General features: G+C 43.2%; 2 protein-coding genes across 6 annotated transcripts in view; one reads left to right on the forward strand and one right to left on the reverse strand.

The window, feature by feature from the left end:
* Positions 1-10,081, reverse strand: part of RBKS (ribokinase) — a 65,556-nt gene extending 55,475 nt beyond the window's left edge. For both annotated transcript variants that reach the window (XM_081314265.1, XM_081314264.1), the window contains exon 1: positions 9,934-10,081. In XM_081314265.1, the coding sequence (XP_081170391.1) occupies positions 9,934-9,986 (53 nt within the window). In that variant the 5' untranslated portion in view covers positions 9,987-10,081. The remainder of the gene's footprint in view (positions 1-9,933) is intronic.
* Positions 10,082-10,358: 277 nt separating this feature from the next.
* BABAM2 (BRISC and BRCA1 A complex member 2) overlaps positions 10,359-21,564 on the forward strand; it is a gene marked incomplete at its 3' end in the record, with an annotated part of 185,462 nt that continues 174,256 nt past the window's right edge. For 2 of the 4 annotated variants that reach the window (XM_081317295.1, XM_081317298.1), the window contains exons 1-2: positions 10,359-10,505; positions 16,825-16,976. In XM_081317295.1, the coding sequence (XP_081173421.1) occupies positions 16,849-16,976 (128 nt within the window). In that variant the 5' untranslated portion in view covers positions 10,359-10,505; positions 16,825-16,848. Of the gene's footprint in view, positions 10,510-11,675; positions 11,894-16,824; positions 16,977-21,564 lie in introns of those variants that run through there. The other 2 variants (XM_081317297.1, XM_081317296.1) reach the window with 2 other exon arrangements.

Raw genomic sequence — 21,564 nt, forward strand, 5'->3', positions numbered from 1 at the left:
ATTTTGACACTGTCAACCTTTTGTGGATGGCTCTTGAGTTCAATATGCTGAGGTTAAATAATCATAGAACCAATATGGAATAAATGGTTAATATCAATTAAAATTGGAAGATTTAGTTTTAAATTCCTAAATTTAACTGGAGAGAGAATGGAGAACCATGCACATTTCTTTTTCCTCCTTGAAGAAAATGGTGATATCAATGTAATTTAAACAACAAATAATACAAAATTAAATAAGTGATGGATTTTCTGTGACATACATGCATGACAGTCCGTATATATAAATATATATTTAACATGCTCTAACACAGGGCTTTTTAACCTTTTCACCCATTGTACCACTTTTAGGATATGGCAACATCCGAGTACCACCAGTCGCCTAGCAAGGTGTCAAAAACTTGATAACCAAAAAAAAAAAAAGGAAAAAAGTGATAAAGTACAGGTAGCCTTCGACTTACAACAGTTCGCTTAGTGACTGTTTGAAGTTACAATGACACTGAAAAAAGTGCCCCCCAAGCCACAGCCGAGCAAGAAACCTGCCTGCCCGCCCGGCAGCGCTCTTCCTCCTGTCCGAGGTTTTCATTGTTGTGAGCATTTCTGTTGAGGATTGGCAGCGGGGGTGGGGTAGGGGGTGTTTGATTTTTATTCCCCCCTCCTTGCTGGGTGGTTGCAGCAGGTTTGGGTCACTTCACATGACCCTGGGACACTGTGACCGTCATAAATATGAATCAGTTGCCAAGCATCTGAATGTAAATCACAAGACCCTGGAGATGCTGCAACATTCCAGCTGATCGGTGCTTCTTATGGGCTCAGCAGAAGGACCAGGATCAGCACCGAGCTCCGGCTGGAGCCTGGTGCTAATCCTGGCACTTCCACTGAGCCCTGACAGCCCTGAAGCGCTGATCCTGGCGCTTCTGCTGAGCCCTGACAGCCCTGCAGCTCCAGCCGTCTCTTGCTCAGGCTTGTGCGGTGCTGCCACTGGTTCAGCTCATTCCCCTCCCCCGCTACCACTTTTCTAGGATGGTCGCGTACCACCTGCCAGGTGCCAATGTACCACAGGTGGTACCCGTACTACTGGTTGAAAAGCTCTGCTCTTAACATGTTTAAAAAATGCCTATTCTTTTAATGAGGCAAATGCTGAATTTCAAAATACTGCACTGTTCAACTATTTCTTTTAGACATTGTTTTATTAAGAATCTCCTGATCCTAGTTGTTCTGTTTATAAATATATTTCTATATTTTTGTGTAAATTCAAAGGGGTATAAAATTAATATTCTATGGTGATTACATATATTTTAGGCTAACTATGTATTCTGTAGTTGATTAAATAAAAGTATGAGGTACTGACAAAGTTCAAGGATTTCACTTAACTGCATTCTGGAAGTAAACAACCTAATGACTTTTCCATTGTACAAATAAATCTTCTATTTTAACACCTTTCACTGATCAGGTGCCCATTCTGCATCTGGATGCAAACTGAATCCAGGGTAGACAGATAAATTAGCACTGATGCCTGCAAGGCAGGAGCATTGTGCAGCAAATATGATATGAAATTTCTTCAAAATCTTCCACTGTAATTAAATTCAAGAGGAAAAGAAAAAAATAAACTGACCTTCAAGATTCAGAAACAGATCTCAGTATCTTGCATAATAATTTCAACAATACAGGATGCTCAACATTTTCATAACTGAGAAAAATACACTAAATATGCCAAGTTACTACATTGAACAACTTCTAATTATAAGCTTTTAAAAAGCATGGATTAGAGCTAAAATCAACTTTAGTTTGAAGTATCATTCACATACATTGTCTTCAAGAAAAAAGCCTGCACAGAATTCTGTACAACATACTTCTTGTATATCTGGCAAAAACACTTAATTATGAGTTAATTAATAATCAAGAGAACAGTAACTCAATGCTTTATGGAACATTTACTAATGTATTTTAAGTCTGAATGATGATCAGGTGCTGGAAAGTGGCTTTAGCCATGTCAAACAACATGAAATATGGCACTCCATTCTGAGACAAAGGGAAAGAAAAGTCTACACAGATCATGGGGAGTGGAAGAATATATAGGTAAAGGTTCCCCCGCACATGCGTGCTAGTCGTTTCTGACTCTAGGGGCCGGTGCTCATCTCCGTTTCAAAGCCGAAGAGCCAGCGCTTCTCCGAGGATGTCTCCGTGGTCATGTGGCCGGCATGACTAGACGCCAAAGGCGCACGGAACGCTGTTACCTTCCCACCATAGTGGTCCCTATTTTTCTACTTGCATTTTTGCGTGCTTTCGAACTGCTAGGTTGGCAGAAGCTGGGACGAGTAACAGGCGCTCACTCTGTTACGCGGCACTCGGGATTCAACCCGCCAAACTGCCGACCTTCTGATCGACAAGCTCAGCGTCCTAACCCACTGAGCCACCGCGTCCCTTTTGGAAGAATATATAGGCTGAGATAAAAACCATGCAGTTAAAAAGGCTCTTTTCTCTTTACCAATCTTAAAGCACTTTTCCAATTTTAGAAGATACAAACCTACCGGTAGAAATTACATTTCTTTGAAATATATGAGAGGAGTTGAAACAGAGATAAGAGGGCCAAAGGAAGAATATTTTAAACAACTGTTTTGGAGGTATACATTAAAAAGTGTCAAAGATGGACACAACTCAAAATATCTGCTTGTTTAAATTTGACAAAAAATAGGAAGGGGCAAGGGGGACCTATAGGGAAGGACCTACTGAATGTTCTACTGGGTTCAGATAACCTGGCTTATTTATTTTTTAGGAAGACTGAATGATTGGTAAAAGTTAACAAACAGTAATATATCTAGGTCCATCTACTAATTTACAACAATGAGCTCAAGAGATTTACATAACTTGTCAGCTAAATTAGATCTAATGCTCATTATGTGGTTTGGCTGTGTGTGACTCCTTTTTTTGAAAAAAATAGCAGAAGGAATGAAGGCTGAACCAAATCCAAATTGTAGCATGGAGGGGACCTTAAGGCCTTCCATTTCTCTAATTCTTTAGTCCTAATCTATTTTATACCCTGCCATTCCACTATCTCATTTAGAAAAAAACAGTGTGAAACATGATATCAGGTTTAGTCTGACTCTAAATCTGGCCTTCTGTGCAACATATTATAATGGATCATTTGCGGTACAGTATTCAGCACAAAGGTGTAAAACTCATACAATTTACAAGCAGCTCTTAGAAAAATCACTGATTGTTAGATATAGAAGCACCCACATCACTCACAATGCCGTGTTTAGTTTATTAAAAGTTATTGTTAAATTTAACTTAAATAGAACAATGAAGGCTATATTTATTTTTTCTAAGGTATATTCAGTTTACTATTGTATTAAGAAGAAATATTCAATAGAATGTGCTTCAATAGAAGATGAAGAAAAATCTCAGCAGGATACTCTGTGTGTGTGTGTGTGTGTGTGTGTGTGTGTGTGTGTGAGAGAGAGAGAGAGAGAGAGAGAGAGAGAGAGAGAGAAGGTATTGTGGTGATTATTGAGCACATTTAGTCAAAAATGAATCGGAATGCAAATGTTAGATGATCTTGCATTTTATAAATCAGAAAATAAGCCCCAATAAAACCAATGCTTTGATGACAGAGAGGGCTGCACTATTCATCACAATGATCAGGGAGGAGATTTGCTGAACTGAGCCTTTTTCTTTTCTAAGCTCAGGTAAGTGTTTCTAATACTAATTCTTCTGCTTATTATCAATTTACTATAAACATTAACAGATGGAATTCCTACACCTTCCCTTAAAACTATATTGATGGTGAGCAATATAAAGAGATTTGGGGTCTCTTTGGGTACACCATTCTCAAGACTTACAGCAGAGACTGTAATGAAGCATCTAGAAACTATAGCATTTCCACACATGCAACCAAAAGTGTGGGTCAGGTATGTAGATGACTCCTTTGTCATAATAAAAAAGAATTAGAGAAGGTACATAAAACAACCAACATCTTCAAAGGAATAAAATTCACAAGAGGAAAAAAACAACAACACTCTATCCTTCCTGAACAGCAACAACACTCTTCCTGGATATCCTCATCAGCAAGGAAACAATGGCAAATTAAAAACGCAAACCTATTCAAAAACAATCACACTAACAAAGTGCTCCATTACTAAAGTAACAACCCAACCTCCCATAAAAGGAGCTATGTAAGAACTTCGATCAGACAAGCACAAATGTACTGTAGCAATCTAAAACACCAGAAAAAGGTTGTGTGAAGGACCATGTTTTCCCAATCAGATCTACGTGACCCACCAGAGCGCGGAAGCAGGGAATGTTATGTGTCCCCTCTCCTAAGGTGGTCCATATAGTGGGACCAGGAAGAAGGGTCTTCTCCGTGGTGACTCCATCCCTGTAGAACAGTGGTGGCAAACCTATGGCACGTTTGCTATAGGCGGCACTCAGAGGGCGCTCTGTGGGCATGCACGCCGTCACCCGAGCAGAGTTTGCCAGAGTAGCGAACATATGGCGTTTGGAAGTGACCGAGCAGGAAGTGAGCAAGTGGCGTTGGTCCCCCCGGATGCCCTGGAGATGGCGAAGGACTGGTCCCTGCCACCCTCATCCTGGCCCACCCACCCCGGCCACATCCACCCAGTCTGCCATGACCACCGCCGCTGTGACCACCGCAGCTATGCCCACCCAACAGCCAGTGGGCCACCCCCCCACCCCCCCTGAGAGCGCCACAATGCTGATGCAGCCCTGGCACTTTGCAATAAATAAGTGGGTTTTGGGTTGCAGTTTGGGCACTTGGTCTCTAAAAGGTTTGCCATCTCTGCTGTAGAACATCATGCCTGCAGACATAAGATTGACCCACTTTTTGACATATTTTCGCAAGACCCTGAAGACGTGATTTTGCCAATGGGTCTGGGATTTCAGAGTAATATGGAGCCCATAAAGTGGTTGGTCTGATAGTTGTTGGCAGGGGTGGGGGTTTATTGTTTTTAGTATCAGGTTTTATCTTTGTAAGCCACTTGGAGTCACTGAGTGCAAGTTGGGCAGCCGTATACATTTTCTAAAAAAAAATGTAAATAAACCTCCTATATAACATCTTCCAACAAAATGGATATTTACACTTTATCAAAAACTGCCTAAATACTCAGCCCACTAGAGCCCAACCAAACCAAGTTATGAAAATAACACTGCTACAAATAAAATAAAAAAATCTCATAAACTACCACAGGCTATCATAATCACGCATCATCATCATAGCACACAAACCAACCAAAGCCTTCCAAATCATCTTAAGTAAACCAAAAGATTAATAGCCAAAGAAGAAAAAAGAGTCATCTGCAACAAGCAGTGTAAGGGCTATAACAGCAACTGTGTAAGTCAGTTAGGCAGAAGACTAGCAGAGCACATCTATGGACATCAACTAGGAGTTAGAAGACATAATGAAAACTCCTTAATCACAATGCATGGACAGACTCAACCATTGTTTCAACTAGGAAACTGTGAGCATCCTAGACCACAGGTCTGCAACCCGCGGCTCCAGAGCCGCATGCAGCTCTTTCAGCCGTCTCCTGCGGGCTCCCAGTCCTCTGCCATGTGCAGTCCAAAAAAAAAGTGGGACTAAAAAAGTTCAACCAATCAATTCAAATATGCAGGGTAAGTGCATATCTCGCCTTGGCTCCACTCTTCCGTCAAACCCTGTTCTGCGCATGCGCGCATGTGCACACATTTTTTGCGGCTCCCAGTTTTTCGTTTTGTGAGGGAACCGGTTCCGAGTGGCTCTTTCATTGTTTCAGGTTGCTGACCCCTGTCCTAGACTAAGCTAAATCCAAAATGCTAGGGAACTCCTGGAAGCTTGCCTTTCAGCCACCAATAGACCCATAGAGATAAACCACATTAGCACAATATTCAAAAGAGACAAAACAAAGCTAAGAAACAAAAAGACCAGATCCAGCCTTTCCAGCAGCCAACACACAGATGAGCAGAGATTAACACCAGATAAACAATCAAGCAGAGATATGAGAGAGAGAGAGAGAGAGAGAGAGAGAGAGAGAGAGAGAGAGAGAGAGAGAGAGAGAGAGAGAGAGAGAGAGAGAGAGAGAGAGAGAGCGAGCGCAGAAGGGTCTCACCTACTGGCCTGGTTGAGACTAATGATAAGGTAATTCTGTCTGAAAAATGGAGGCTTTATATAGCTATACATTTGTTTTGATCAGAGACAATATTTCAGACAGGCATCTTCCATTCAGGTTAAAAATGCCTTATCTGTATTGAATTGTTATTTACTCCCCCTTTTAATACTGATTGCTAAAGAAAGTAGCATAGATCTATATCTTAGGCAATGTTGAGTTCTAAATTGGTAAGTAACTGTTTGCTTGTAACTCGGAGTTGTAAGCGGAGGCTTTTAAGCACCATTCTAAATAAATAAAGATAAGTACCGTATATACTTGAGTATAAGCCGACTCGAGTATAAGCCGAGACCCCCAATTTCACCCCCAAAAACTGGAAAAAGTTGTTGACTCGAGTATAAGCCGATCCGCCGTTCTGCAAGCCTCCGCCGCTGGCGGAGGCTGGATCCGCGCTCTGCAAGCCTCTGCCGCCAGCAGAGGCTCGATCCGCCATTTTGCAAGCCTGAATACACAGGAATACCCTGTGTGGCCGCGGCTCTCGGGGAAGCCCTGGCTGTCCGCTTCCTCGCTCCACGCTGCCATTTGGGGCCCGTGCGTTCCCCGGGCAAATCGCGGCACCCAGCAGGCGAGGAAACACGCCCGCTCCAGTCGCCCCCCCTTCCCTCAGGAGACGCGAAGCAAGTGACCGCCCGGAGCTTACCGAGGACTTGCTTCGGTGCTTCCAGGATCGCGCGCACCTCTCCCAAGCCGCCGCCGTCCAGAGACCTGCCGAAGTTTGGGGAGGTTTGGGGAGGTGCGCGCGCACCTCCCCAAACCTCCCCAAACGTCGGCAGGTCTCCGGACCTCCGTGCCCTGCCTGCCTGCTTCTTTCCGCTGCGGAAAGAAGCAGGCAAGCAGGGCACGGAGGTCTGCTTCTTTCCGCGGCGGAAAGAAGCAGGCAAGCAGGGCGCGGAGGTCTGCTTCTTTCCGCGGCGGAAAGAAGCAGGCAAGCAGGGCGCGGAGGTCTGCTTCTTTCCGCGGCGGAAAGAAGCAGGCAAGCAGGGCGCGGAGGTCTGCTTCTTTCCACGGCGGAAAGAAGCAGGCAGGCAGGGCACGGAGGTCTGCTTCTTTCCGCAGCGGAAAGAAGCAGGCAAGCAGGGCGCAGAGGTCTGCTTCTTTCCGCAGCGGAAAGAAGCAGGCAGGCAGGGCACGGAGGTCTGCTTCTTTCCGCAGCGGAAAGAAGCAGGCAGGCAGGGCACGGAGGTCCGGAGACCTGCCGAGGTTTGGGGAGGTGCGCGCGCACCTCCCCAAACCTCCCCAAACTTCGGCAGGTCTGCGGACGGCGGTGGCTTGGGAGAGGTGCGCGCGATCCCGGAAGCACCAAAGCCTCGGCCGCGCACAAGTCCTCGGTAAGTTTTTTTGTTGACTGGAGTATAAGCCGAAGTGGAATTTTTCAGCCCAAAAAGTGGGCTGAAAAATTCAGCTTATACTCAAGTATATACGGTATATGGCTTGGAAAAATTGAATTACGAGTACTGAAGCATTTTTGGGTGACAATATATGTAAGAAAAGAGTACACCCTAAATCATGCTTCAGAATCCTCTGAAACGTGCATGTTATTTTCAACAAACATACTGGGATGATCAAAGAAAGATTTCCTTGAGGACAGGAAGATTGGAAAAAACAATTCTGTAGTATGTTTCACTATAGATTATTTGCTGACTGCAGAGAACCAGAAAGAAGGGCTAAGAATGTACACCATTTTACTAATTTAATATTATTTCTTGCATAAAATATCTGAATCTCACAATGCTTCAGCACTGATGCAAATGAAAGGAAGAAGATAAAAGAGCCACTCCTCTCAACACACTTCGGTTATTCTTTTGTGTTCAATTCTCTTTTCATCAAGAGACAATTACAATTACTAAAAATAAATATTAAAGTTGCTGTTACTTTTGTGCTTACAAAGCTAAATCTGGCTAGATGTGCACAGACCATTGGCTGAACCTGTGAATTTGGGCTGTGCACACTTCAAAATCATTTGGCAGAAATGTTCTGCAATTCACATGACTGTACTGTAATCTTGGGGAAAAGTATACTTGGTTGTAAGCCGAACCAAGCCTTAATATTATATATATATATATATATATATATATATATATATATATATATATATATATATATGTAGGTCTAGAGTCTCGGGTTTCTTCCCGCGTTCCTTTCATCTTCAGAAAGTTGTGGCGACGTTTCGACGAAATCCCATCCGTCATCATCAGGCCGGAGTATTCCTCCTGCTGCTTTCAGGAGCAATGCGTGGTCTGTCTGTTCCTTTCCTTCTAACTGCCGGTGGGGGTGTTCCCACCGGCAGTTAGAAGGAAAGGAACAGACAGACCACGCATTGCTCCTGAAAGCAGCAGGAGGAATACTCCGGCCTGATGATGACGGATGGGATTTCGTCGAAACGTCGCCACAACTTTCTGAAGATGAAAGGAACGCGGGAAGAAACCCGAGACTCTAGACCTACACATACAGACACCCGCGAGAATCTACGAAAACAAATATATATATATATATATATATATATATATATATATATATATGTATATGTATATGTATATATGTATATATGTATATATGGCTGGGATAGAGTGTCAGAGAGATGACCTTGTGAAAAATAGGCAAGAACTGTTATATAAGCAAAGAAACATTCCTTAAATCCTTAAAGAAATAAGAAATTCAGGCAGGTTCTCTGATTCAATGGGATGAAAGAGACTGGAAGTAAAGCAGAATCAAATGTTACATGCATTTGTCCTAAAGTTTCAACAACTTTAAAGAAAAAGTTGTACTGTATCTCTCAAGCATATTCAGAAATAAATCTCCCTAAAATAAATATTTTTAATCAAAATCGTAAACATACTGTCTCTTCTACTACTCTCACTTGATTCTATGCTTTGTGTAAAAAGATGAGAATTTCTGATCTGAAAATCTAGGAGTAAATAAGCTGATCTGCACAATCATTTAAAGATGATTCTGACTGGTGTCTTCATGGATTTCTTAAACAGTAGTACATAAGAGTTAGCCATATGTTACTATTTATATTGCTATTTTAGTCTTATAATAGGTTCTTGCATCTCTTCGTGTCAACACTGTATACATTTAGATTTTTCTTTCTTATCCTACAGATGAGACTGTTTTTAACATAAAGGGTATTTTAAATATTCAATGATTACAACAGTGAGGTCATGGATGGGAACAAAGCTATCCAGTGAACAGTTCTACTTTCTAGCCAGTATTGCTTTTCTAGTTCCATTTTATCATGGCACAACAGCATCATTAGAAAAAAAGAAACATGCTCACAATCAGTAGATCTGATAATTTCTGATCAGCCTACATACAGAAATCTGTTTACATCAGGTAAAAATACCACAAATTAGGAAGCAAATAATCATACTTAAATGATCAAGCTGTTTTATATACACAGCAAGATAAAACTCTCCGGACTGCTTCATATTAGGTTCTTTTTTAGATAGTATTTCAAATGATTAGGATTAGTATAAATTAGGTTTTTCCCAAAGTGGTCCATATTGTACCCCAAGAGTTGGTAGGACAATCCATTATTAATTCATAAGTGCTATCAGTTAAAAGGGGTATTAATTAAATTAGTTTAATATAATAAATATTTGAAGGGTCAATAAACGATCTGAAACTTCAGGAAGAGGTTGGTGAACTGAAGAGTTTGAGGACCTCTGGATCCAACCTTTTTCTTTCAATGTAAAAAGAAAGTCTCTGATTTATTTGCTTGGACCAGTTTTTTTTATTGACTTAGGGAAAAGCGGGGCCTCGTGTACAATACTAACCTCACTAGATCAGTCATACAGGATCCCACCACGACGATTTCTGCAACTACCATGCTGAGAAGCGAGCAAGAAACTTTTTTCTCCACAAAGTGATCTTTAACCCGCCTCTCCTCCAGCAGCCCTCAACATTATCCGCCTATTATCGAACTTCCAGTTTATTCAACCCCGCTTTACCTGAGGGGTCCTTCACGGATATAGGAGGCTACCCCTTTTCAAACGCCTGACGAATCTTTTAAACATGTTTTCACGCCAACTCGAGGCCTACGTCCCCCTGCCCAACGGACGAGACCAATTGTCAGTACAGAATCTTGCTGCAACATCGTCCTCGCCATTTATTTATTTTTTTTAAAAAAAAACGTATTCAAGTCAGGCGCGCGCAGACCGCCTATATACCGATTAGGGAAGGCCCGCTTTCCTTTCCTCGGCTTTCGAGGAGGGAGCGGCGGGGCGCTCGACTTGTCTGCAAGGCGGCTCGCGGCGCGCACGTAGCGTAGCGTGCCAGACTTTAGTGGGCGGATCCACGCAGGCGCCCGCGGCGCGAGGGAGAGGCGAGCGGTCGACGCAGTTTCGGGGTTTGTAAGCGCTTCTTCTGATCCTTCTGCAGGTGTCCCTTTAGTCTCGGTGGTGGTTGAGGGAGGCCGGAGGACGCCGAGCCGGTTCGAGGCGGGCTGGGTGGCTGTGTCACCTGCGTTTCCTGTGCCTGTTTTCCCTTGCTGTGGGATTCAGCGTCAATTTAGGAGTTCCTGCGGTGGAAATCGGAGCTTTCATTCTTGCATTCCCCCTTTTTTTATCGGATGCATACGGCCCCCTCCAAGCCTTAATATTTATGCTCCGTCTTTCGCTGAGTATCGCTCAGAATGATTGCTCCATTACCATTGGCGAAACACATCAAACCTAAAACCTAACCCTTGCAGATGTTTACTAAGTTTGAGCCTTGCATCTTTAATACTTGCTATAGCCAATGGTCAGTTATTAACAGATAAATTTGGGAGCCAGGCTTCGTATGTGATTCATCACGGGGGAACATAGCTACTAGGAGTCAAAGACAACTTGGTGGCACAAAATCATATATTTATTTATTTATTTATGTATATATGTATATATATATATATATGTATATATGTATGTATGTAATGTATGTGTGTGTGTATATATATATATATATATATATATATATATATATATATATATATATATATATATATATATATATATATATATATATACTTTTCCTTTAGATGTTTTGAGTTGACAAATGTCGCTCTATGCCTTTTTTTCTCCCAGAACAGCAGCTCTGTGAAGTTGCTTGGGCTGAAGGATGCTAAAACCTAACCCTTGCAGATGTTTACTAAGGTTGAGCCTTGCATCTTTAATACTTGCTATAGCCAATGGTCAGTTATTAACAGATAAATTTGGGAGCCAGGCTTCGTATGTGATTCATCACGGCGAACGTAGCTACTAGGAGTCAAAGACAACTTGGTGGCACAAAATCATATATATATATATATATATATATATATATATATATATATATATATATATATATATATATATATATATATATATATATATATATATATATATATATATATATATATATATATATATATATATATATATATATATATATATATATATATATATATATATATATATATATATATATATATATATATATATATATACTTTTCCTTTAGATGTTTTGAGTTGACAAATGTCGCTCTGTGCCTTTTTTTCTCCCAGAACAGCAGCTCTGTGAAGTTGCTTGGGCTGAAGGATGCTCCTGAACTTCAGGATCAGCTAATCCAACCAGAGTTGGCCCATCAAGAAAAATCTTCCAGGAGATTCTGTTCATGATACCCCAGTTCCAAGATGATGGGGCCTGAAGCTAAAAGGGACCTATATTGTGGAAGAACCTCTAGAAGCTAGGCTGGCCTTCTCAGTGATGGCCTTCTAGAAAGTAATGAAATAATGATATTTTCAGAAAGACTGCATAAATTATTAGCTAATTTATTTATTAGCTATATATCTTTCATTTTGTACAGGAATTCAAGGCAACATACCTAGTGTTCCCCATAACAGCAGCCCTGTGAAGTAAGTTGGGCTGAAATGTTATAACTGGCCCAAAGTTGGCCAGTGAACTTCCATGCCTGAAGGTGGGCTAGAACCTGTTCCTAGTCCAACACCACAATGGCTCTCCAATTTTTAATATTAGTAGATTGCTTATTGGCTTTGGATCAATGTGTAAGTGTAAAGTTACCATGGTCATTTTAGCTGTGTTTTTATATTGTTGTGCATCTAAACAAATTCTGTTAATTAAATTAATCAAATTAAAGAAATACCCTCCAGAGAGCTTTTATTGTTGTGGATGGATTTGAATCTGGATTTCCATTTTTAGAGGCTGTTTCGTTGCCTCAGTTGTAATCCTCCACCTTTAGGCATTCAGTTTACATTTTTAGTATTAGGTTGCTTATTGGCTTTGAAATACTTGAGAAGTATATATTTTTGTGCAATATTTTTACTTAAATGTGAAATCTACCTTCTAATGGAGGAGACATGGTTGGATATTGGTTCCTCCCCCTAAGTAAAATATTCTTTATTCAACGTACAGCCTGTAGCTCAGAATTTTGTGGTGCTGTCATCAAAATAACCAGGTTAAAGTTTGTTTTTCAAGATCAGCTAAGAACAAGTAGATGCTTCCTGTTCAACGTCTAAATCTCTCCTGGATTATTAAGATTCTTTTGGGGCACTTCTAAGAGTGGCATAGTGAGGATGGGATAGAAAGAGCCAGAGTTTTGTGCTGTCTTTATTAAAGTTCATACAGCTGTGAGCATTCTGGGGAAAAACATTCAAAACACAGAGTTAATGGACAAACCTGCTATTCCGATTTAAATAACTTCTTATTACACATCAGTATTAAAAAGGAATCCTTAATAATGCGTGAGTCAATTTACAATCTATCAAAATTCAAAGCTCCAGTGGGCCTTTCCAGAGCTACTTATAACCCTAACCTTCTCAAAGTCACATAATCGCATTTTGGGCTCTTGGCAACCAGTCCACATTATGGCCATTTGCAGTACACCATGGTCACATGACTGATTTTTTGCCAGAAACCGGAGTTTAATTTCAGTTTCCTGCAAAAAAAAAACAACCCTCCCATTAGTTACAATGGGTTCACTTAACAATCGCTGCAAAAAGGTCACAAAATTAACCACAGTCATATGGTGACCCATTTAAACATCAGCACAACTTACAACTGTAACTTTGGGTTCAATTACAGTCATAAGTCGAAGACTCCCTGTCTCTGTATTGACTAAAGTTTTTTTTTTAATTAAAGGTATGTTCAGGGACATTAGGTCCTGAGTGTCACATGAAAATTATTAACTCTAGTGGGTGTCTGTTTTAAACAGTGGGATGTAAAATGACTGCCAACAACTGTCTACTTAGCATGTCTTTCCTGAACTTTTTATTCATATGCATATAATTAATGAGCTGCCATAATGTTTCATATGACCCCATATATAAGTTTTATAAAAGAGAAAACATGACAAATTTGCTGTTTATTTTATCCCATTTTTTAAATTTTATTTGAATAATTTGAATAAATGCAGCATAACCCATAATAAATACAATATAACTTTTATTATGTAAGCTTTCTCTTTTGCCAAGTTGAAAAATGGGCAAAATTGAGCCATACTAAATGTGCTGGTGATTGTTGAGTTCACTGTAAAATAAATTTGAAGAGTACTGGTTAAAGTTTAGTGCTGAAATTTTATTTACTTTTTTGAACACATTTTTATGGCCTGAACAACTTGCAATATGCTGAACCATCCATATATTTTGTCTGCCAAGCATTTGATCCCCTCTTGGCAAGCAATAAGCCTGGGAGGTTTATTAAGCTAGTAGCAAATTGTGCTCATATTTGAAGATCATAAGTTGCATTGTCCATCGGAATTAAGTAATGGACAAAATGGTTATGGGCTTGAGAAATCATGTGTATGAATGTGTATTTTAAAGAGACCATGTAGGCTAACGGTGGTTAGATGATCTTGGGGGGGGGGGTTCTCCAATTAATTCACCCCTGTCATGGACCGATCATCATCTCCTGCGGATGGTCTTCCGTTTTGCCACTCCCTGTCGTGGGGTTGCTGAGCCAACAAGATGGTTCCGCCCTAGACGCCTTATGGACCCTGAGCGGTTCCAAATGGCGCTTGGGCCCCCACCTGCCTCCTTTGCTCACAGCTCGGTCGATGCCCTAGTGGAAGCCTGGGAAAGGGCAGCCACAGAGGCACTCGACCAAGTTGTACCCATGCGGCCCTTGACCCGACGCAGATCTCAACGGGCCCCATGGTTCTCCATGGAGCTCCGCGAGATGAAGCGTCGGAGACGGGGCCTAGAGAGCTGTTGGAGGTCCAGCTGATCCGAATCCGACCGGTTACGACTAAGGTCGTTTACGAGAACTTATCTCGCAGCGTTGAGGGTGGCTAGGTCTAACCACTTTGCCACCCTCATCGCGTCCACAGATAATCGCCCGGCCGCCCTGTTTAGGGTAACTCGCTCCCTTCTTAATCAGGAGGTGAGGGAGGAACCCTTGCAGGGTCGAGCCGAGGAGTTTAGTCGATTTCTGTTGGACAAAATCGCTCGGATCCGGACCGGTTTGGACTCCGACTGGGCAGAGTCTGACGAAGAGGATACGGGCGGCCTTGTCGATTTAATCTGGGAAGAGTTCGATCCTGTGACTCCTGAAGAAGTGGACAAGATCATGGGGAAGCTGAGCTCCACCACGTGTTTGTTGGACCCATGCCCCTCCTGGCTGACTTATGCAGCCTGGGATGGGACACGAGGCTGGCTCCAGGCAGTGATTACGGCCTCTTTGAGTCAGGGTAGCTTTCCCGCCGCCTTGAAGGAGGCGGTGGTGAGACCCCTCCTCAAGAAGCCTGCCTTGGACCCAGCAATTTTAAACAACTATCGTCCGGTCTCCAACCTTCGCTTTTTAGCGAAGGTTGTTGAGAGCGTGGTGGCGCAGCAGCTCCCTTTGTTCTTGGATGAAGCTGATTACCTAGACCCGTACCAATCGGGTTTCAGGCCTGGGTACAGCACGGAGACGGCATTGGTCGCGCTGGTGAATGATCTCTGGCGGGCTCGGGACAGGTTGCTCCTCTGTCCTAGTCCTTTTAGACCTCTCAGCGGCTTTTGATACCATCGACCATGGTATCCTGCTGCGACGTCTCAGAGGGTTAGGAGTGGGAGGCACAGTTCTCCAGTGGTTCTCCTCTTACCTTCTGGGACGTTCGCAGTCAGTGTTGGCAGGGGGGCAGAGATCGACCTTGAGACCTCTCATTTGTGGAGTTCCTCAGGGATCGGTTCTCTCGCCTCTCCTGTTCAACATCTATATGAAGCCGCTGGGTGAGATCATTCGTGGTTTTGGAGTTGGGTATCACCAATATGCTGATGATACCCAGCTTTTTATTTCGACCCCAAACCACCCCAGCGATGCCCTCGACGTGATGTCCCGTTGCCTGGAGGCGGTCCGGGTCTGGATGGGGAGGAACAGGCTTCGACTCAACCCTGACAAGACTGAGTGGCTGTTCGTGCCGGCATCCCGGGAAATTCCGATTATTCCATCATTGGCCATGGGGGGTGAGCTATTACCCCCCGTAGATAGGGCCCGCAACTTGGGGGTCCTTCTAGACTCACAGATCTCTTTGGAAGAGCATATTGGAGCTGTGACTAGGGGGGCCTTTGCCCAGGTTCACCTGGTGCGCCAGTTGCGGCCCTATCTAGACTGGGATGCCTTGCGCACAGTCACTCATGCGCTCGTGACCTCTCGTCTAGACTACTGTAATGCTCTCTACATGGGGCTGCCCTTGAGGTCCACCCGGAGACTCCAACTGGTGCAGAATGCAGCTGCGCGAGTTGTCTTGGGAGTTTCCCGATACTCCCATGTTACACCTTTGCTCCGCGAGCTGCATTGGCTACCGGTTGCTCTCTGGCTGAGGTTCAAGGTGTTAGTTATGACTTACAAAGCCCTTCATGGCATGGGTCCGGATTACCTATGGCAACACTTGCGGCCGGCGTCAACTTCCCTCCGTCCAGTGCGCTCCCACAGAGCTGATACTCCCATGTTACACCTTTGCTCCGCGAGCTGCATTGGCTACCGGTTGCTCTCTGGCTGAGGTTCAAGGTGTTAGTTATGACTTACAAAGCCCTTCATGGCATGGGTCCGGATTACCTATGGCAACACTTGCGGCCGGCGTCAACTTCCCTCCGTCCAGTGCGCTCCCACAGAGAGGGCCTCCTCAGGGTGCCGCCGATCAAAGAATGCCGATTGGTGACCCCCAGGGGGAGAGCGTTCTCTGTGGGCGCGCCAGACCTTTGGAACCGCTTACCGGTTGAGCTCCGGATGGCCCCCGACCTTCGCTCCTTCCGGCGCGATCTCAAAACATTCTTTTTCGAACAAGCTGGCCTGGTCTGACGGGATGGGGTTGGGTTTTTAAAACTAGTTTTAACTTTAATATGTATTGATTTTATGGGTATGATGTTTAATGGCTTTTTAATTTTTGTATTCGATTTTTATTGTGTATTGCCCTGTTCACCGCCCTGAGTCCTTCGGGAGAAGGGCGGTATAGAAATCAAATTATTAAATTAAATTAAATTTATTTAGGTGAATGCTTGCCCAAACATCCTTCTTTTTATCTTTTTAAATGGCTTTGCTCCTACTTGTTTACTGCAGTCTTCATAAATTCTATGCTTTTTTCCTTTACTTCAGGTTTTTTTTGCCTTTATCCTTTTTCCATCTGTGTCTCTTTGTGAGGTATTTCAAATTCTTAAAATGTGAAGACATATAGAAATGGAATTGTTCTTTCTTACTTTCTCTTATTTTCTTTGCAGAATTGAATATAACTTACAAATAATATGTCTCCTGAAGTTGCCTTAAACAGAATTTCTCCATCACTTTCTCCTTTGATCTCCAATGTAGTCAGAAATGGAAAAGTGGGATTGGATGCAACTAACTGTTTAAGGATTACAGATCTGAAATCTGGGTAAGCTATCTTGTAATAATTTCAAGTTATGACCTTATTCTGAGGGCTGATTTTCAAATATGTTTAGGAACTTTTTAATGTTTTTTATTTCAATAAATAAGCTCTTTCTGATCTATTTTTCATATTTGCAAAGATTTCCTGGTTTGTGCAGAACACTTAAGAGTGAAATTAGTTTTCATCAGTCATTCCAAGTATTTTATTTTTCACAAGTGAGTCTAAAATGTTGAGCATATTGGGTTAATATCATGTTCTACTTTCTCACTAGAATAAAGTAGGAATTATTTTAGATGACTAGTTGTTTTAATATTGGGTGAATACTCTCTCAATGCTTCATCAGGCAGCCTGCCTGCCTGCCTGCCTGCCTGATCTCCTGCTGGTGTACATATCAAACCATTCTCCTATTTTTCTGCACAGCAATAACCTTGTGAAGTATATTGGGTTGAGATAGAATGAAAGCTGAAACTTAGCCAGTGAACTTTCATAGCTGAAGGGAAGCTTGATTTTGATCTCCGTAGTGCTGATACATTGCCTTATTCTATATATCATATTAAAAATGATTTTTGTAGACCTCTGTAAATTCTCTGATTTGGTCATATTCCAAATGTCATATGTTACTTAGCTCACATTACACTCTCAGTCTGTGATTAGCATAGTTTTGCGTATGTCTTATTTGCGTAAGAATTGATAAACTGAATAAAACCTCATGTGCTTGCTTTGGCATACAACTAGAGCAAAATGGAGACTATCCAACCAAGGTCATAAGAGGCACATAGAATGATGGGACTGAGTCCCAAAATTGAGATTAAATTCTTAAGATACTCATGATTCACTTAATACATAATCTTGATGTTTTAATTAAATGGGAAGTAAAGTTATTATTTTTTAGATTCTATAAAGGTTTGTGGAACATGGTTAATAGCACTTCTCAAAAAAAATTGGAAGAGTTTCTATTGTTAGGTGTTTCTTTTTAAAGGTATATCTGTGTCAATATATCTGTTTAAAGGTATATCTGTGCCGATTTTTTAATTTGTGGGAAGTTTGCAGGCCATTTGGTCAAGGGCTTGAGAAAATGGTAGAAAGGCACATGTGATGAGTATTTCTTTGTGAATAAGTACAGCACCTTTCAGCTATGGCTTCTGCTGTCTTCCTTAGTTGGTTCTACAAGGGAGACGAAACTGAATTGTTGGATATGATTGATTAATGGCTCATCTGGTCACTAGAACTGAACATTTCACACCTGCCTTTTTTCATTCAAAATAGAAAAGACAAATGGTGGTGGTATTCTTGGTTTGGGTCATGACTAAGACTTTTTCCAGAGAATTTACAATCCCAAATATTTTGCTTTGGCCAAGAAATGCTCAAAGGTGAGTGGAACGAGTAAAGGCAGGTCTTCCCCTTTGTGACGAATATCTTATGCTGCTTTTCCTGCATAAAAGGAGTGCCACATTTTGTCTCTTGATTCTCAGTAGAATTTGGAAAGACCCCAGCGTGTAACCTTAGAGAGCAGTTTTCAGTCAATCTTCACAGTGAATAGTTTGATTTGGTATGCAACAGTTTGTAATAGTCATTAACATCGTTTTTCCACCTGAATAAAATTTGAGACCTAAATGGGATAGTGGTTCTTAACTTGGTGATTGATGGACTGTCCATAAACTGTAATGCAAGTAGTTGTTGTGATTCAGGGTCAGCCTGTGGGTTCGGCAGTTGGGTCGGACGACTCAGAGGAGGAGGGGGGTGTTGAAGAGCTTGCTGAGGGGGTTGAAGATCTTGCTGATGAGAGCCCTCAGCCAGGCCCCTCTCACCTGGTCACGACGGAGACCCAGCTGTGTGAGCCTGACAGCGTGGATGAAGATGACCCACAGCTGGCCCTGTTCAAGGACGCCCGACGCAGGAGGCAGTCAATCAGGAGTAAACAGAGGAAGGCAATGGGGCACCTCGGAAGGAGGCAGAGAGAAGCCACGCCCTGAACTGTATAAAAGGGGAATGCGTGGGAGGGCTGGTTTGCTGAAGGCAACCGCTTGAAAAGCTCCCGTTTCTTGGTTCGTGTCTTGTTCCGTTTGTTTTTGTATCAATAAATTTGGCAGGCTTAATTCCAGCCTCTTGCCTTCTTGTAAAAGGGGTTGTCCCTGCCTTTTCTGCAGGGCCGGTAGCAGGCTGGTACAGAACAGTAGTCCTTGATTTATGACCAAAATTGAGACCAGAATTTTCATTGTTAAGCAGGGCAGTTGTTAAGTGAGTTGTGTCCAATTTTATGGGATTTTTTGCCTCAGTTGTTAAACGAATAAATGCAATTAAATGAATCACACAGTCATTAAATGAATCCAGACCTCTCCGTTAACTTTGCTTATTGAAGGAAAGTCACAAATGCCAATCACATAACCCTGGAATGCTGTAACCATCATAAATAGAGCCAGTGGTCAAGAGCTTGAATTTTCTTCACCTGACTTTGGATTCTGTGACGGTCATAAGACTAGTCGTAGGTCATTTTTTTCATTGCCATTGTAACTTTGAACAGTCGCTAAGTCAATGTCATTGTTTCCTTTGTAAAACTAGAGGTAAAACTAATAATAACTTTATGCTGTGAAACAAATGCTATGAATAATATTTCTGTCAATACTTCTTGTCTTATTTCCCCATGTTTCTTGTCTCCCCGAAAATAAGACCTAACCGGAAAATAAGCCCTAGCATGATTTTTCAGGATGCTTGTAATATAAGCCCTAATTAGGACCCTGCCTACTCCATCCCACCTGGCTGCCCCAATGGGGCAGGAGGCTGCGCAGCACATCACACCGCTGCCGCCACAATGAGGCGAGGCAGGTGGGGGAGGGGGTAGAGCTGCCCCAGTTACCCCACACCCGCTTCCTTCAGGGTCCCCCCAGCCAGGCCATTCCTTGCTCCCTTTCACTCTCCTTCCAAGCCAGACTGCCATGCTACCGTACGGAGGATGGGTGGGGTAGACCTGATCCCCCTCCACCTTTTCAGAGCCAGGGGGGAGTGACGGTGAAAAGTTCTGCTGCTGCTGTGCACCACTGGAGGGGCTTTCTTCATGCTCTGCCCCACAGATCACCTGCCTGGCAGCAGCCACCTCCTCCTTCTCTGCCAACTCTCCCTTGGCTTGTGCTGTGACCGTCGCCTCCCTCCGCCAGCCCTCCTTCACGGCCACTGGAGAGAACAGAGAACAGGAAGCAGAGTGGCTCTGCGCAGTGATGCAGAGCAGAGAAGAGCACTTGCTTGCCGCCCTGCATTGCCCTGCGTCTCTGTTCTTGAAATGGCAGCCCCGTTTCCTGCCGCTTCTCCTCCCAGCACTGTTATAGAGCTTGGCACATCATCACCCAGCTCCTCCCTGTTCCCAAAAGGAAAAAAATTCTTCACTAACCTGCTTTCCAGCTCTGGCGTGTTTCTCTCCTGCTGCAGGGAAACAGATTTGTGAGGCTAAAAAAAGTTCAGTCAGACCCTCCAACTTCTCATGTAAAAAAAAAAAAAGATCTTGCAAAGTTGGAATGTCTGACTGAACTTTTTTTAGTCCCATGACCGGGTCTTACTTTCAGGGAAACACGGTATAAGACCCCGTCTTATTTTCGGAGAAACACGGATATAATGTAATAGCTGCCATTTTTATGCTTTAGGTGATAAAAGAAACACTGTTCACATAATGTAATAAGCGTATTCACAATGCTAGCTTTAGTTCGTATAATTATAATACAAGAAGGAGCTGAGAAGCTTACAATTTGTTTATTGTATCAATTATGGGCAACCAAATTGGTTGCTAATGCTCCTGACCTAGAGTAAATAAGGAGCACAATATAGGAAAATGACCAAAGAAGGGACCTGCAATACATTTTAACTCTAGGTTCCATTATTGAAAGAGTTCTTTCATGGATAATGACCCAGAATGCTTTCCAACTGGATAGAAGTCATTGTTTAGACATTTATACTACCGTATATACTTGAGTATAAGCCGACTCGAGTATAAGCCGAGACCCCCAATTTCACCCCCCAAAACTGGAAAAAGTTATTGACTCGAGTATAAGCCGATCCGCCGTTCTGCAAGCCTCTGCCGCCAGCAGAGGCTCGATCCGCCATTTTGCAAGCCTGAATACACAGGAATACCCTGTGTGGCCGCGGCTCTCGGGGAAGCCCTGGCTGTCCGCTTCCTCGCTCCACGCTGCCATTCGGGGCCCGTGCGTTCCCCGGGCAAATCGCGGCGCCCAGCAGGCGAGGAAACACGCCCGCTCCAGTCGCCCCCCCTTCCCTCAGGAGACGCGAAGCAAGTGACCGCCCGGAGCTTACCGAGGACTTGCGCGCGGCCGAGGCTTCGGTGCTTCCAGGATCGCGCGCACCTCTCCCAAGCCGCCGCCGTCCGGAGACCTGCCGAAGTTTGGGGAGGTTTGGGGAGGTGCGCGCGCACCTCCCCAAACCTCCCCAAACTTCGGCAGGTCTCCGGACGGCGGTCCCTTGGGAGAGGTGCGCGCGATCCCGGAAGCACCAAAGCCTCGGCCGCGCACAAGTCCTCGGTAAGTTTTTTTGTTGACTGGAGTATAAGCCGAAGTGGAATTTTTCAGCCCAAAAAGTGGGCTGAAAAATTCGG

The sequence above is a fragment of the Vipera berus genome (genome assembly GCF_964194415.1).
Source record: "Vipera berus genome assembly, chromosome: 1".
NCBI lineage: Eukaryota > Metazoa > Chordata > Lepidosauria > Squamata > Viperidae > Vipera > Vipera berus.